Genomic DNA, 18,806 nt, shown 5'->3' on the forward strand with positions numbered 1-18,806 from the left:
AAATCTAAGTACATTTTTGGATTCAGCATATCAAAGAACTTCAAGATTTCAATTTTTGTTAAAATCAGACTAAGTTTAATTTTGGACCTTTTGGACTTTAGTGTAGACCAATTTGAAAACAGGACCAAAAATGAAGAATCTACATACACAGTTAGATTTGGTATATCAAAGAACCCCATTTATTCAATTTTTGATGAAATCAAACAAAGTTTAATTTTGGACCCCGATTTGGACCAACTTGAAAACTGGGCCAATAATCAAGAATCTAAGTACATTTTTAGATTCAGCATATCAAAGAACCTAACTGATTCATTTTTTGTCAAAATCAAACTAAGTTTAATTTTGGACCCTTTGGACCTTAATGTAGACCAATTTGAAAACGGGACCAAAAGTTAAGAATCTAAATACAAAGTCATGACAGTTAGATTTGGCATATCAAAGAACCCCAATTATTCAATTTTGATGAAATCAAACAAAGTTTAATTTTGGACCCTTTAGGCCCCTTATTCTGTTGGGACCAAAACTCCCAAAATCAAACCCAACCTTTCTTTTATGGTCATAAACCTTGTGTTTAAATTTCATAGATTTCTATTTACTTATACTAACGTTATGGTGCAAAAACCAAGAAAAATGCTTATTTGGGTCCCTTTTTGGCCCCTAATTCCTAAACTGTTGGGACCTAAACTCCCAAAATCAATACCAACCTTCCTTTTGTAGTCATTAACATTGTGTTTAAATTTCATTGATTTCTATTTACTTAAACTAATGTTATTGTGCGAAAACCAAGAATAATGCTTATTTGGGCCCTTTTTTGGCCCCTACTTCCTCAACTGTTGAGACCAAAACTCCCAAAATCAATCCCAACCGTTCTTTTGTGGTCATAAACCTTGTGTCAAAATTTCATAGATTTCTATTAACTTAAACTAAAGTTATAGTGCGAAAACCAAGAAAATGCTTATTTGGGCCCTTTTTGGCCCCTAATTCCTAAAATGTTGGGACCAAAACTCCCAAAATCAATACCAACCTTCCTTTTGTGGTCATAAACCTTGTGTTAAAATTTCATAGATTTCCATTCACTTTTACTAAAGTTAGAGTGCGAAAACTAAAAGTATTCGGACGCCGGACGACGACGACGACGACGCCGACGCCACCGTGATAGCAATATACGACGAAAATTTTTTCAAAATTTGCGGTCGTATAAAAATCTAAGTACATTTTTAAATTCAGCATATCAAAGAACCCCAATTATTCAATTTTTGATGAAATCACACAAAGTTCAATTTTGGATCTTTGGGCCCCTTATTCCTAAACTGTTAGGACCAAAACTCCCAAAATCAAACCCAACCTTCCTTTTATGGTCATAAACCTTGTGTTTAAATTTCATAGATTTCTATTCACTTATACTAAAGTTATTGTGCGAAAAACCAAGAATAATGCTTATTTGGGCCCTTTTTTGGCCCTTAATTCCTAAACTGTTGGAACCAAAACTCCCAAAATCAATCCCAAACTTCCTTTTGTGGTCATAAACCTTGTGTCAAAATTTCATAGATTTCTATTCACTTAAACTAAAGTTATAAATTTTTGCGGTCGTCTAAAAATGCTTGTTTTTGGCCCTTTTTCCTTAACTGTTGGTACCATAACCCCTTAAATCAATGCCAACCTTTCTTCTGAGGAATTGAACCTTTTTGTAAAACTTCATTGAGATCCATTCACTTAAACTTAAGTTATTGTCTGGAAACCAAATGGGTCTTTGGATGATGATGAAGCGCGACATGATAAAACACACTCCTGTTTTATTTACAAAGTGCCGTTACTCAAAAACTTTAAATCTTATTTTCACCAAAACGTATACATATTGTTTGACCATCATAAGAAACAACTATATTAAGTTTCATGAAATTTAGATAAGTGGTTCTCAAGTTAAGGTGCGACATGTGGACATGTGGACATCGGACAGACACACAACAGCCAGACATGTGTAAACCATAATACATCCAGTCAAAATTTTAACGGGCGTATTAAGAATTGATGGAGGGAAAATTAGTATCTTTAAGCAATTTTTAATCTGAACCAGTTTTATAAATGACCCATCTTCTCTAGCAAGTATTTTTCAGAAATTCAAATTAAATGAGTTATATTTCATTTCATGCTAAGAGATACAACTTGACATCATAGGTCAAACTTTGATGTCATTCAGTATATGATGTCACGCCTGGTATGCTATAAAGGGTATGTGATATGGGTTTAGCTATACGAAAGGGGTGTGTGATACAAGGCAGGTGATACAGACTTTGGTGCACTTACTATTGAGCATACAATAATTTCTGATTTTACAGTAGTTGTTACTGAAGCGCAGTTTCAACAATTATTTTTCTGCTTTTACAAGATATTCTCCAAAATTGTGTATGCATAACATAACATAGTTTTTCTGTAGTATTACACCTAGTTATGTGAACTAATCATTTGTAATTGCTTCAAGAGGCATTCTTATGTTAATTAGATGAAAGCAGATTTTTGTTTCTTTGAAGTTCAATCTAGCTGCAGTAGTTCAACAGAAATCTTCAATCTTATTTTATTTGGTAAATGAAATAATGAGGTTCAGCATCAGCCTTTTACTTATAAGATATGATTGTGTTGTAATCAATCCTTGAAAAATTTACTAATTGATATAAATTTGAAATGAGGAATGATTATGCTATAGAAATGACATACCTATAAGTATTCAACACACATGTACTGACCATATTATAATGAAAATGTGTACATCAGTAGTGTATTGCCATACTTATCAGGGAGAACAAAAGCTATTGTATTTATTTAATCGTACTTATTTTATATCTATAGCTGATTCTGAATATAGGTTTTATTTCTTACACATACTTTTTTTTTATTATAGATACATACCTAAGTAGATGTTCTACTCCAACTTCTTCTGCTTCCTCAGCACCTATTTCACTTGGAACATGGTCAAATGTTTTAGATGTTGGAGTTCCATCCTAAAAGTATTCACATATATTAACAAAAAAACAATCAAATGTTTTCTGTGATACATGAACAGTCAGAGCTCAGACATAAACAGGTCTATTTCTGTTTTTGACTTAAAGAAGTCAATTCATGTATTTAACATAAAAATGTGTTTTCAATTTTAGACTTATCCAAGCCAGAAAATGACAGACTTGTTTAGGTCTATTTATGTTGATGAAAAAACTTAATTTTACTTGGTGGCCAAAGTACACCACCTATGACAGCAAAAACCTGTCTGAGAATTCACAAGGACTTGACCTATCTATATTTAATTATCTAATTGAACATCCTTACTAAACACAGATGTTTTACCTCATTAAGTGTGGTTCCAGGTGGTTGCACTGTAAGGTAAATTAACATTATCTCCGATTTTTTAGGCTCTCATTCATATTTTTTTTTAGAAGACAAAGCATTGTCTTTCAATGTTGTCATTATTTGATTTAGATGCATGACCTTTTTATAAATATGCGTGGGTCTTGAAGTTAACAAATTTTGATAACTTATCGTCTTGTAGGAGTCGATAATTGCAACTTTTTAATTCTGGTCAATTGTTTCTTGCTTAACAATATTCAACTTATTAAAGTCGTATTTTGTCTTGCAATAAAGGGAGACAAATCCTAAAACTTACAAGTTTAGACCTCTATGAGTCAAAAGCAGATTCAGACTCATTTATGTCTGAGCTCTGACTGATGAAAGTCATAACCAATGTTGCTATAAGCATATGATACAAGATTTTTAAATTGTAAACAATTGTTACCTTCCACATTTACAATACATAACAAAAGTCTGAACAGTTAGACTGCAACACAAGAGCTATACATGTTACTTTAAAAGAAATTTTTTAAAGTCAATAGACCAAATACTCCATAAATAGATACTTTAAAGAGCCTGTGTCTCCCACCTGCATCTTGGCCACTTAAGTAAAAAAAATCATAATTAAGAGAGGAAAACTCTATTTAAAAGCTGACAGACAATTTCAGTCATGTTGACATATTTATAAACCTGATCCTGCTGATCATTTTTTTTTTTTTTTTTATGTTTTCAATTATCTATTTACACAAAAATTTGTAAAAAAATATCATTTAAGAGCAATAACTACATTATGAGTTGATATACCATTTCATCTTTAATGATTTCCATTTAGAATTTGTTTTCCTGATCATTTTTGCTATATGTAGTTTCTATCTATTTGTATAGTTTCGAAGATAATACGCAACTAGAGGGTTTCAAGAGTGACAGCAAACTGGATTTTCCTGCAGAGGTCAGACCCTGAACCGTTGAGCAAGTATTTACACAACATATAAGCTTAAAACTGCTCTGAATTTGGATTGTGATTAAATATTCAACACAGCACAGGTTTGTGACTCAAAATGAATCTGGTCAAAGAACTAACTAGAGGCTCTAAAGAGCCTGTGTCGCTCACCTTGGTCTATGTGAATATTAAACAATGGACACAGATGGATTCATGACAAAATTGTGTTTTGGTGATGGTGATGTGTTTGTAGATCTTACTTTACTAAACATTCTTGCTGCTTACAATTATCTCTATCTATAACAGTACTTTCTGTGGAAAATGTTATTGAAAATCTTCAAATTTTAAGAAAATTGTTGAAAATTGACTATGAAGGGCAATAACTCCTTAGGGGGTCAATTGACTATTTTGGTCATACTGACTTATTTTTAGTTCTTACTTTGCTGTACATTATTGCTGTTTACAGTTTATCTCTATCTATAATAATATTCAAGATAATAACAAAAAAACAGCAAAATTTCCTCAAAATTACCAATTCAGGGGCAGCAACCTAACAACCGATCATCCAATTCATCTGAAAATTCCAGGGCAGATAGATCGTGACCTGATCAACAATTTTACTTCCTGTCAGATTTGCTCTAAATGCTTTGGTTTTTGAGTTATAAGCCAAAAACTGCATTTTACCCCCATGTTCTATTTTTAGCCATGGTGGCCATCTTGGTTTGTTGGCCGAGTTACCGGACACATTTTTTTAAAGACCAAACAGCCTATTGTTTATGCGCATCAACTAACGCAACTTGGTAGTGACATAAAAGCTCTATGACGTTGTTTCTAGCAATGAGAAAACGTCAAAGTATGACGTCCTATTTCGCGTTTTTCACGGATTCCAACATGGTGCACGCTTTTAAAAAAGTACGTCTCCCAAGAAAAGAGGAATTAAACGTCGAGCTGATAGCTTGTGGAAATTTAACACAAATGGATACAGACACTATATTTAACATTCGTTCTAATAAAAACAATAACATATAAATTTTGATCTCGACTTTTTTGCACCGATCTGCATTTCTTTTTTTTTTTTATTCTTTCACATGCGTAGATTTTGTCTTATATTTCCGCCGATCTGCATTTCATTTTTTTTTATTCTTTCAATTGTGTACAGGGTACCGGTTATTAGATAGGTGATAGTTTTTATGTTCAATTTATGTTTTCTGGCCCGTCCGTTCGTCCGTCTGTCCCGCTTCAGGTTAAAGTTTTTGGTCAAGGTAGTTTTAGATGAAGTTGAAGTCATATCAACTTAAAACTTAGTACACATGTTCCCTGTGATTTGATCCTTTTAATTTTAATGTCAATTTTTCAAAGTTTTTAAAAATTGAGTATTCAGAAGGTCAGGCCGATAAACAATTATTCCTAGAAGTTTTGACATACTGGCAACGTATGCATGTAACTGATGTCTGGATGATTATCGTTAAATAATGTCAGATCTTGCAATGAATTTAAAATTTATTTATACTGCTTATTTGACAAAATCTTATAATTATGACAAAGGGTCATTGTCGTTTGTCATTTGTTTCATTTTAAATTGTCTTAAGAAGTAATGGTAAACATTTCGCCTGATCCCACTGATCGTACAGCTAATTTCCTAATGTAAGTAGATCAACACTTTAGTTAGTTGCTAGCTTTATTTGTATATTTTGTGATAATGTCCAACTGAATTTAAATATCATATAAGGTTTACATACCTATATATGAAGATAATATTAATTACAAAGCTTGAATAAATATTGATACATACAAAGCAAGGAAGCCAACCAAAGTTTCACCCTACATGCATTAGAAAATTAGCTGTAAGGCAAAACATATAAAACAGTTGTAAATTTAACTTAATATGACAAAAACAATTGCTTCCAAGGATAATATCCAACATAAAATCCCCCGTTTCATTTAGCTAAAACTATGACCGGAAAGATTGAAAACAAATTTCGATTTTCAATGCCGGCAACAATTTTGACTTTTTTTTTATTTCCAAAATTAGCAGTTTAGATTTATAATATTTTATCCCATTTGAGAAATCTTACTTTGTAGTTTTCAACAGAAAATTATTTCTAAATTAATTTTTGAATTAAAACTTTTTGTAATTTATATTACTCTCTGGTTTATTCAAAACACGTGAGGTAGCAATAACAGGGATTGTATTTCATGATAGATGTATAACGTTTTAGAATCAAAAACTTTAATTCATATATTATACCTATAAATTTTGATAACCTTATATCTTAAATATTCAGAAATAATGAGTTCACAAACTAGATGGAATAATTTCTATACGCTCGTCTTAGTCGGGAAATAAAATGGTATAAAGAAGTCCGTCCATGCTTTTGTATATCCGGTCTGTCAACAGTAGTAAATGAGTTCGTTACGGCAAACTTCTGAAATTGACGTGATAAAAAAAACCACACTTATATAGTCTGATATAGTCAAATACTCTGTACTTAGCCAGTGCCATCTTTCATTTCTTTTTTTTCAATAATTTTGCTTATGAGGGGCAGAGGACAAAAACAGATTTTCCTAACAAAAGCGGCGAGAAAGGTTATTTCAAACAATTTTCCATTCCGACGGATGGGGTTTCTGAAGGTTATTATTGTGAGGCAACAACATCATAAGATCTGATACTGACACGTGCATTTAATCTCTTGTATTACCGGATAATAAAGTAGGTGAATATAGTTGTTAGTCTTGGAAATTTAAATGTGGGTTTCAAACGTCCAATTTGCGATTGTTTTCAAATAGTGCGCAATCAAGGAAAGTGTGTACTATGACGGCAGATGCAATGTTCTGAAGAAAGACAACTCTTTTCTTCAAAACGAACGAGAAAAAAACATGAAAATTACTCATAACTTTTTTGAAAAGTCGGTGACATACACTTTTTTTGGCTTTATTTTGTAGAGTGCACATGGCACTTTCCTTCTTGAAATTATTATGTAGAAATCACTGGTAGATATTTTTTAATACTGGAAACGTTTTTCATTTCTACGTTTTATTTTTGGCGGGAATGAAATAAAACATATTTTTAAAGATCAAAACAATATGAGTCTTAAATTCTTGAACCTGTATTTGATAGCTACAAATCTACTGTTTAACGTGAAACAAGAATCATGCTTGTAGGTTTGATATAAAGGATTTTTTGGAGAGTTTAATTAAGAAGCAAATATATGTTAATATTCGGGAAAACACGAAACTGAGGTTGCTATAGCGACAAAACTAAGTCGGTGACCCCCAATTTTTTTCATCATATTTTGTTCCTCAAATCATGAAATACCTTCACACAAAATTTTAAGGAAAAATCACTGGTAGAAATAAATAGGCTGTTTGGTCTTTTAACTAGATACCCCAATGATGATTATGGCCAAGTTTGGTTAAATTTGGCCCCGTAGTTTCAGAGAAGAAGATTTTTCTAAAAGATTACTAAGATTTACGAAAAATGGTTAAAAATTGACTATAAAGGGCAATAACTCCTAAAGGGGTCAACTGACTATTTCGGTCATGTTGACTTATTTGTAAATCTTACTTTGATGAAAATTATTGCTGTTTACAGTTTATCTCTATCTATAACAATATTCAAGATAATAACCAAAAACAGGAAAATTTCCTCAAAATTACCAATTCAGCAACCCAACAACAGGTTGACCGATTCATCTGAAAATTTCAGGGCAGACAGATCTTGACCTGATAAACATTTTTACCCCATGTCAGATTTCCTCTGAATGTTTTGGTTTTTGAGTTATAAGCCAAAAACTGCATTTTACCCCTATGTTCCATTTTTAACCATGGCGGCCATCTTGGTTGGTTAACCGGGTCACGCCACACATTTTTTAAACTAAATACTCCAAAGATGATTGTGGCCAACTTTGGATTAATTTGGCCCAGTATTTTCAGAGGAGAAGATTTTTGTAAAAGATTACTTAGATTTATGAAAAATGGTTAAAAATTGACTATAAAGGGCAATAACTCCTTAAGGGGTCAACTGACCATTTCGGTCATGTTGACTTATTTGTAAATCTTACTTTGCTGAACATTATTGCCGTTTACAGTTTATCTCTATCTATAACCAGGTGCTCCGCAGGGCGCAGCTTTATAAGACCGCAGAGGTCGTACCCTGAACAGTTGGGGCAAGTATGGACAAAACATTCAAGCGTGATACAGCTCTGCATTTGGATTGTGATCAAATTTTTGACATTACATGGTTTTTTTTTACACAAAACAAATGTCAAGATTTTACAAATCAATTAAAGATTTCTTCTTCAACCTTTTTAGATCTAAAATTAAATAGTTGACACAGCATAGGTTTCTGACACAGAATGAATGTGGTCTAATGAACTTAAAAGTTTTTTTTTGCCTTTGAGCAATTCACTATGCTGTTGAATATTAATCCTCTCAAAAAAATGTTTGAAGAAATTTTCTTTTTTATTTATGAAATCTGAAATGAGAAAAATTTAACCCCCCCCCCCCCCCCCCCTTTTTCACATCCCTGTTTCCCTTTTTTCCAAAACTGATATCAATTCAAATTTCTAATGGAGTTTGCAACAATAACTACTCTTTTAAATACATCATAAAATATTAAAATGTAAAATAAAGTGCTTGTTATCACTGAATGGTAAAGATTGGTTGGTAGTAAAAGTGAATATACATTGTTTATTGTATAAAACAATAAAACCAGATGCTCCGCAGGGCGTAGCTTTATACGACCGCAGATGTTGAACCCTGAACGGTTGGGGCAAGTATGGACACAACATTCAAGCTGGATTCAGCTCTAAATTTGGATTGTGATTAAATAGTTGACACAGCATAGGTTTCTGACACAGAATGAATGTGTTCTAATGAACTTAAAATTTTTGTTTTCTCTTAGAGCAATTCACTTTGCTGTTGAATATTAATCCTCTCAAAAAAATGTTTGAAGAAATTTTCTTTTTTATTTATGAAATTTCAAATGAGAAAAATAGAACCCAATTTTTTTAATCACATCCCCCTTTCCCTTATTCCAAAACTAATCTCAATTAAAATTTCTAATGGAGTTTGCAACAATAACTACTCATTTAAATACATCATAAAATATTAAGATGTAAAAAAACTGCTTGTTATCACTGAATGGTAAAGATTATTTTAATTTATCAGTTGGTAGTAAAAAGTGAATATACATTGTATATTGTATATAACAAAGATTGAAGTTGATTCTGGACAAAGAAAGATAACTCCAATTAAAAAAAAATCTTGCTATTGCACAATATTTTGCAATTAGATATTTCTTGCTTACTATTCTGGACAAAGAAAGATAACTCTAATTAAAAAAAAATTTGCTATTTCACAATATTGTGCAATTAGATATTTCTTGCCATTGCGCAATACTGTGCAATTGAAAAGACTTGCTATTGCACAATACTTAATATAATAATTTTAGATCCTGATTTGGACCAACTTGAAAACTGGGCCCATAATAAAAAATCTAAGTACATTTTTGGATTCAGCATATCAAAGAACCCCAAGATTTCAATTTTTGTTAAAATCAGACTAAGTTTAATTTTGGACCCTTTGGACTTTAGTGTAGACCAATTTGAAAACAGGACCAAAAATGAAGAATCTACATACACAGTTAGATTTGGTATATCAAAGAACCCCATTTATTCAATTTTTGATGAAATCAAACAAAGTTTAATTTTGGACCCCGATTTGGACCAACTTGAAAACTGGGCCAATAATCAAGAATCTAAGTACATTTTTAGATTCAGCATATCAAAGAACCTAACTGATTCATTTTTTGTCAAAATCAAACTAAGTTTAATTTGGACCTTAATGTAGACCAATTTGAAAACGGGACCAAAAGTTAAGAATCTACATACACAGTCATGACAGTTAGATTCGGCATATCAAAGAACCCCAATTATTCAATTTTGATGAAATCAAACAAAGTTTAATTTTGGACCCTTTGGGCCCCTTATTCTGTTGGGACCAAAACTCCCAAAATCAATACCAACCTTCCTTTTATGGTCATAAACCTTGTGTTTAAATTTCATAGATTTCTATTTACTTATACTAACTTTATGGTGCGAAAACCAAGAAAAATGCTTATTTGGGTCCCTTTTTGGCCCCTAATTCCTAAACTGTTGGGACCTAAACTCCCAAAATCAATACCAACCTTCCTTTTGTATTCATTAACATTGTGTTTAAATTTCATTGATTTCTATTTACTTAAACTAAAGTTATTGTGCGAAAACCAAGAATAATGCTTATTTGGGCCCTTTTTTGGCCCCTAATTCCTAAAATGTTGGGATCAAAACTCCCAAAATCAATCCCAACCGTTCTTTTGTGGTCATAAACCTTGTGTCAAAATTTCATAGATTTCTATTAACTTAAACTAAAGTTATAGTGCGAAAACCAAGAAAATGCTTATTTGGGCCCTTTTTTGCCCCTAATTCCTAAAATGTTGGGACCAAAACTCCCAAAATCAATACCAACCTTCCTTTTGTGGTCATAAACCTTGTGTTAAAATTTCATAGATTTCCATTCACTTTTACTAAAGTTAGAGTGCGAAAACTAAAAGTATTCGGACGCCGGACGACGACGACGACGCCGACGCCGACGCCAACGTGATAGCAATATACGACGAAAAATTTTTCAAATTTTGCGGTCGTATAAAAAACTTCATCAGCAACATTTTATATTGGCAAATTTCCAATGAAGTTATTTAAATAAAGTTATTGGCAAATAAAAATAGAAAATGACATCATAGTCATGTCTGGCAAATGTCCAACATACATTATCTAAAAACATTTTAGATAAGATAAGGAAAATAAACTTCATCAGCAACATTTTATATTGGCAAATTTCCAATGAAGTTATTTACATAAAGTTATTGGCAAATAAAAATAGAAAATGACATCATAGTCATGTCTGGCAAATTTCCAACATATATTATCAACTACTATTCTATACAAAGATAACTCCAATTGAAAATTAATTGCTATTGCACAATATTGTGCAATTAGATATTTCTTGCTATTGTGCAATACTGTGCAATTGAAAATTTCTTGCTATTGCACAATAGTTGATATATGGAATCCTGATTTGGACCAACTTGAAAACATGGCCCATAATCAAAAATCAAAGTACCTGTTTAGATAAAGCATATCAAATAAGCCCAATAATTGAATTTTTCTTAAAATCAAACTTAGTTTAATTTTGGACCCTTTGGACCTTAATTATGTAGACCAATTTGAAAACTGGACCAAAAATTAAGAATCTACATACACAGTTAGATTTGGCATATCAAAGAACCCATTTATTCAATTTTTGATGAAATCAAACAAAGTTTAATTTTGGACCCCCATTTGGACCAACTTGAAAACTAGGCCAATAATTAAAAATCTAAGTACATTTTTAAATTCAGCATATCAAAGAACCCCAAGGATTCAATTTTTGTTAAAATCAAACTAAGTTTAATTTTGGACCCTTTGGACCTTAATGTAGACCAATTTGAAAATGGGACCAACAATTAAGAATCTACATACATAGTTAGATTCAGCATATCAAAGAACCCCAATTATTCAATTTTTGATGAAATCCCACAAAGTTCAATTTTGGACCCTTTGGGCCCCTTATTCCTAAACTGTTGGGACCAAAACTCCCAAAATCAAACCCAACCTTCCTTTTATGGTCATAAACCTTGTGTTTAAATTTCATAGATTTCTATTTACTTATACTAAAGTTATGGTGCGAAAACCAAGAATAATGCTTATTTGGGCCCCTTTTTGGCCCCTAATTCATAAACTGTTGTGACCTCAACTCCCAAAATCAATCCCAACCTTCCTTTTTGTGGTCAAAACCTTGTGTTTAAATTTCATTGATTTCTATCTACTTATACTAAAGTTATTGTGCGAAAATTAAGTATAATGCTTATTTTTTGCCCTTTTTTGGCCCCTAATTCCTAAACTGTTTGAACTAAAACTGCCAAAATCAATCCCAACCTTCCTTTTGTGGTCATAAACCTTGTGTCAAAATTTCATAGATTTCTATTTACTTAAACTACAGTTATAGTGCGAAAACCAAGAAAATGCTTATTTGGGCCCTTTTTGGCCCCCAATTCCTAAAATTTTGGGACAAAAACTCCAAAAATCAATCCCAACCTTGCTTTTGTGGTTATAAACCTTGTGTTAAAATTTCAAAGATTTCTATTTACTTATACTAAAGTTATGGTGCGAAAACCAAGAATAATGCTTACTTGGGCCCCTTTTTGGTCCCTAATTCCTAAACGGTTCAGACCTCAACTCCCAAAATCAATCCCAACCTTCCTTTTGTGGTCATAAACCTTGTGTTTAAATTTCATTGATTTCTATTTACTTATACTAAAGTTATGGTGCGAAAACCAAGAATAATGCTTACTTGGGCCCCTTTTTGGCCCCTCATTCCTAAACGGTTGTGACCTCAACTCCCAAAATCAATCCCAACCTTCCTTTTGTGGTCATAAACCTTGTGTTTAAATTTCATTGATTTCTATTTACTTATACTAAAGTTATTGTGCGAAAACCAAGTATAATGCTTATTTTGGCCCTTTTTTGGCCCCTAATTCCTAAACTGTTTGAACTAAAACTGCCAAAATCAATTTCAACCTTCCTTTTGTGGTCATAAACCTTGTGTCAAAATTTCATAGATTTCTATTTACTTAAACTACAGTTATAGTGCGAAAACCACGAAAATGCTTATTTGGGCCCTTTTTGGCCCCCCAATTCCTAAAATTTTGGGACCAAAACTCCCAAAATCAATCCCAACCTTCCTTTTGTGGCTATAAACCATGTGTTAAAATTTCATAGATTTCTATTCACTTTTACTAAAGTTAGAGTGCGAAAACTAAAAGTATTCGGACGACGACGACGCAGACAACAACGTCAACGTGATAGCAATATACGACGAAAAATTATAATTTTTGCAGGGTATAAAAACAAAATGAATGATGTGAGAGGATGTCACTCTGGTCAACCACATAGATAATTGATGGCTTCAAGCCATCTTTTCCCCAAAACTTCTGACAGTTTTAATCAGTGATATAATTGTTTGTCTCAAATAACATCCAAAATTTCTCCTAAAGAAAAATCCCAATTACCCAAAAAATGGCTTAAAATTCCTTCCAATAAGTTTTACATTTTTCCCAAAAGTGAATGCATTGGAAGTAATTAATGGTACCGTAAATTTTGCATTCATGTTATTATTTTGATATTATGAAAGGGCCTTTGAGATCCAGGTTTCTAATCAGAATCAACACAGTGTTTGTAAAAAAATGTGGTTTTCAATGCATTAAGAACCATCATTGTTTCCATCTCTTTCGCCTCACCATAAATCACCTTTCAGATTGAAAATTCTGACAATCAAAATACTCCTGACAAAACTGTGCAATAAAAAACAGGAAAGTTTAGCAAAAAAAACTTTTTGATTTTAGTCATCGATAAGTAGAATCGCTGCCCTTTAAACAACCTCCTTTCATCACTATTACTACATTTGACATTTCTTTATGGCTCTAATTATTGAAGCATCACTTTTTATATTAATCAACATCTTACATCATGGACTTCCTCTACTGAAATGTAAGCTTCTGTAGGTAATCCTAAATCTTTAGGCTTGGCATCAATCACAACTAATACCTGTAATACATAGAAATTATTTATCATTGGCATTTTATTTAATAGTACAGAACTTAATAAACAGCTGTGCCACGAGTGCATGATGTGCCCGTCGTCTTGTGTGTGAAGTTTGATACAATAATCATAAATAGTTTCTGAGATACGTTGTGGTGAAAACACCTTTTTTTCTGACAAAAAACTCAATAACTCTAAAATAAAATTTTGAATCATCACCAAAAGGTATACAGATCTTCAGCTTAAGGATGTACACCTTTGAGGAGCCAAACATTTCTAGAATTAAACTTTTTTTCTTAATCTGATTTTTGGGTTTATAAGACTGTAACAAAATAATTGGTGAAGAAAAAATCATATGGTGGTGCACTTCTTTTTTTGGTACCTTTAAAAAGGTTGATTTTTACCTATTTTTGGGCTATTCTCATGAAAAAAATCAAAGTTCCACAATTAAACTTTTTTTTATACTTTCTATAAAGATGGAGTGGACCAATCTGAATACATTTTACTTAAAACAAGAGTGCACACTGTGACACACTGAAATGTCTCGCCTTCTTTACTAATCATTGATATTATGTTGATAGTCCTAAGTATAAAGCTTTATTTCAACGGTCACATAAACTTAACATTAACCAAGATAGCTAAATGAACCATGAAAATGAGGTCAAGATCAGATGAACCATGCAAAGCAGACATGTACAGCTAACAAAGCTTCCAAACAACAAATATAGTTGACCTATTACTTTTAGATTAGGTAAGAAAAATAGACCAAAACACAAAAACTTAACACTGTGCAATGAACCGTGCAATTGAGGTCATGGTCAAATAAACCTGTGGGACTGACATATAGATCATAATATATTTCCATACACCAAATATAGTTGACCTTTGGCATATATTAGATAACCAGGTGCTCTGCAGGGCGCAGCTTTATACGACCGCAGAGGTCGAACCCTGAACAGTTGGGGCAAGTATGGACAAAACATTCAAGCGTGATACAGCTCTGCATTTGGATTGTGATCAAATTTTTGACATTACATGGTTTTTTTTTTACACAAAACAAATGTCAAGATTTTACAAATCAATTAAAGATTTCTTCTTCAAACTTTTTAAATCTAAAATTAAATAGTTGATCATGACACAGCATAGGTTTCTGACACAGAACGAATGTGGTCTAATGAACTTAAAAGTTTTTTTTTGCCTTTGAGCAATTCACTATGCTGTTGAATATTAATCCTCTCAAAAAAATGTTTGAAGAAATTTTCTTTTTATTTATGAAATCTGAAATGAGAAAAATTTAACCCCCCCCCCCCTTTTTTTCACATCCCCGTTTCCCTTTTTCCAAAACTGATATCAATTCAAATTTCTAATGGAGTTTGCAACAATAACTACTCTTTTAAATACATCATAAAATATTAAAATGTAAAACCAGGTGCTCCGCAGGGCGCAGCTTTATACGACCGCAGAGGTCGAACCCTGAACAGTTGGGGCAAGTATGGACAAAACATTCAAGAGTGATACAGCTCTGAATTTGGATTGTGATCAAATTTTTGACATTACATGTTTTTTTTTTACACAAAACAAATGTCAAGATTTTACAAATCAATTAAAGATTTCTTCTTCAAACTTTTTAAATCTAAAATTAAATAGTTGATCATGACACAGCATAGGTTTCTGACACAGAACGAATGTGGTCTAATGAACTTAAAAGTTTTTTTTTGCCTTTGAGCAATTCACTATGCTGTTGAATATTAATCCTCTCAAAAAAATGTTTGAAGAAATTTTCTTTTTATTTATGAAATCTGAAATGAGACTGATATCAATTCAAATTTCTAATGGAGTTTGCAACAATAACTACTCTTTTAAATACATCATAAAATATTAAAATGTAAAACCAGGTGCTCCGCAGGGCACAGCTTTATACGACCGCAGAGGTCGAACCCTGAACAGTTGGGGCAAGTATGGACAAAACATTCAAGCGTGATACAGCTCTGAATTTGGATTGTGATCAAATTTTTGACATTACATGTTTTTTTTTACACAAAACAAATGTCAAGATTTTACAAATCAATTAAAGATTTCTTCTTCAAACTTTTTAAATCTAAAATTCAATAGTTGACACAGCATAGGTTTCTGACACAGAATGAATGTGGTCTAATGAACTTAAAAGTTTTTTTTTGCCTTTGAGCAATTCACTATGCTGTTGAATATTAATCCTCTCAAAAAAATGTTTGAAGAAATTTTCTTTTTATTTATGAAATCTGAAATGAGAAAAATTTAAAGACCCCCTTTTTTTTCACATCCCTGTTTCCCTTTTTCCAAAACTGATATCAATTCAAATTTCTAATGGAGTTTGCAACAATAACTACTCTTTTAAATACATCACAAAATATTAAAATGTAAAATAAAGTGCATGTACTCACTGAATGGTAAAGATTGGTTGGTAGTAAAAGTGAATATACATTGTTTATTGTATAAAACAATAAAAACCAGATGCTCCACAGGGCGTAGCTTTATACGACCGCAGAGGTTGAACCCTGAACGGTTGGGGCAAGTATGGACACAACATTCAAGCTGGATTCAGCTCTAAATTTGGATTGTGATTAAATAGTTGACACAGCATAGGTTTCTGACACAGAATGGATGTGTTCTAATGAACTCAAAATTTTTGTTTTCTCTTAGAGCAATTCACTATGCTGTTGAATATTAATCCTCTCAAAAAAAATGTTTGAAGAAATTTTCTTTGTTATTTATGAAATTTCAAATGAGAAAAATTGAACCCAATTTTTTTAATCACATCCCCCTTTCCCTTATTCCAAAACTAATCTCAATTAAAATTTCTAATGGAGTTTGCAACAATAACTACTCATTTAAATACATCATAAAATATAAAGATGTAAAAAAACTGCTTGTTATCACTGAATGGTAAAGATTATTTTAATTTATCAGTTGGTAGTAAAAAGTGAATATACATTGTATATTGTATATAACAAAGATTAAAGTTGATTCTGGACAAAGAAAGATAACTCCAATTAAAAAAAAATCTTGCTATTGCACAATATTTTGCAATTAGATATTTCTTGCTTACTATTCTGGACAAAGAAAGATAACTCTAATTAAAAAAAAAAAATTGCTATTTCACAATATTGTGCAATTAGATATTTCTTGCCATTGCGCAATACTGTGCAATTGAAAAGACTTGCTATTGCACAATACTTAATATAATAATTTTAGATCCTGATTTGGACCAACTTGAAAACTGGGCCCATAATAAAAAATCTAAGTACATTTTTGGATTCAGCATATCAAAGAACACCAAGATTTCAATTTTTGTTAAAATCAGACTAAGTTTAATTTTGGACCCTTTGGACTTTAGTGTAGACCAATTTGAAAACAGGACCAAAAATGAAGAATCTACATACACAGTTAGATTTGGTATATCAAAGAACCCCATTTATTCAATTTTTGATGAAATCAAACAAAGTTTAATTTTGGACCCCGATTTGGACCAACTTGAAAACTGGGCCAATAATCAAGAATCTAAGTACATTTTTAGATTCAGCATATCAAAGAACCTTACTGATTCATTTTTTGTCAAAATCAAACTAAGTTTAATTTTGGACCCTTTGGACCTTAATGTAGACCAATTTGAAAACGGGACCAAAAGTTAAGAATCTACATACACAGTCATGACAGTTAGATTCGGCATATCAAAGAACCCCAATTATTCAATTTTGATGAAATCAAACAAAGTTTAATTTTGGACCCTTTGGGCCCCTTATTATGTTGGGACCAAAACTCCCAAAATCAATACCAACCTTCCTTTTATGGTCATAAACCTTGTGTTTAAATTTCATAGATTTCTATTTACTTATACTAACGCTATGGTGCGAAAACCAAGAAAAATGCTTATTTGGGTCCCTTTTAGGCCCCTAATTCCTAAACTGTTTGGACCTAAACTCCCAAAATCAATACCAACCTTCCTTTTGTAGTCATAAACATTATGTTTAAACTTCATTGATTTCTATTTACTTAAACTAAAGTTATTGTGCGAAAACCAAGAATAATGCTTATTTGGGCCCTTTTTTGGCCCCTAATTTCTAAACTGTTGAAACCAAAACTCCCAAAATCAATCCCAACCGTTCTTTTGTGGTCATAAACCTTGTGTCAAAATTTCATAGATTTCTATTAACTTAAACTAAAGTTATAGTGCGAAAACCAAGAAAATGCTTATTTGGGCCCTTTTTGGCCCCTAATTCCTAAAACGTTGGGACCAAAACTCCCAAAATCTGTACCAACCTTCCTTTTGTGGTCATAAACCTTGTGTTAAAATTTCATAGATTTCCATTCACTTTTACTAAAGTTAGAGTGCGAAAACTAAAAGTATTCGGACGACGACGACGACGACGATGCCAACGTGATAGCAATATACGACGAAAAATTTTTCAAATTTTGCGGTCGTATAAAAACTTCATCAGCAACATTTTATATTGGCAAATTTCCAATGAAGTTATTTACATAAAGTTATTGGCAAATACAAATAGAAAATGACATCATAGTCATGTCTGGCAAATGTCCAACATACATTATCTAAAAACATTTTAGATAAGATAAGGAAAAAAAGCTTCATCAGCAACATTTTATATTGGCAAATTTCCAATGAAGTTATTTACATAAGGTTATTGGCAAATAAAAATAGAAAATGACATCATAGTCATGTCTGGCAAATTTCCAACATATATTATCAACTACTATTCTATACAAAGAAAGATAACTTCAATTGAAAATTAATTGCTATTGCACAATATTGTGCAATTAGATATTTCTTGCTATTGTGCAATACTGTGCAATTGAAA

The 18,806-nt window shown here is 31.9% G+C and overlaps 1 protein-coding gene across 1 annotated transcript in view; it reads right to left on the reverse strand.

Annotated features, from left to right (window-relative positions):
- LOC139523918 (26S proteasome non-ATPase regulatory subunit 7-like) overlaps positions 1-18,806 on the reverse strand; it is a 76,761-nt gene that overhangs the window by 10,912 nt on the left and 47,043 nt on the right. The window contains exons 4-5 of the mRNA XM_071318316.1: positions 13,879-13,959; positions 2,905-2,996 (exon numbers count right to left, since the gene is read on the reverse strand). Coding sequence (XP_071174417.1) covers positions 2,905-2,996; positions 13,879-13,959 — 173 coding nt within the window. The remainder of the gene's footprint in view (positions 1-2,904; positions 2,997-13,878; positions 13,960-18,806) is intronic.

Source organism: Mytilus edulis, chromosome 5 (genome assembly GCF_963676685.1).
Source record: "Mytilus edulis chromosome 5, xbMytEdul2.2, whole genome shotgun sequence".
NCBI lineage: Eukaryota > Metazoa > Mollusca > Bivalvia > Mytilida > Mytilidae > Mytilus > Mytilus edulis.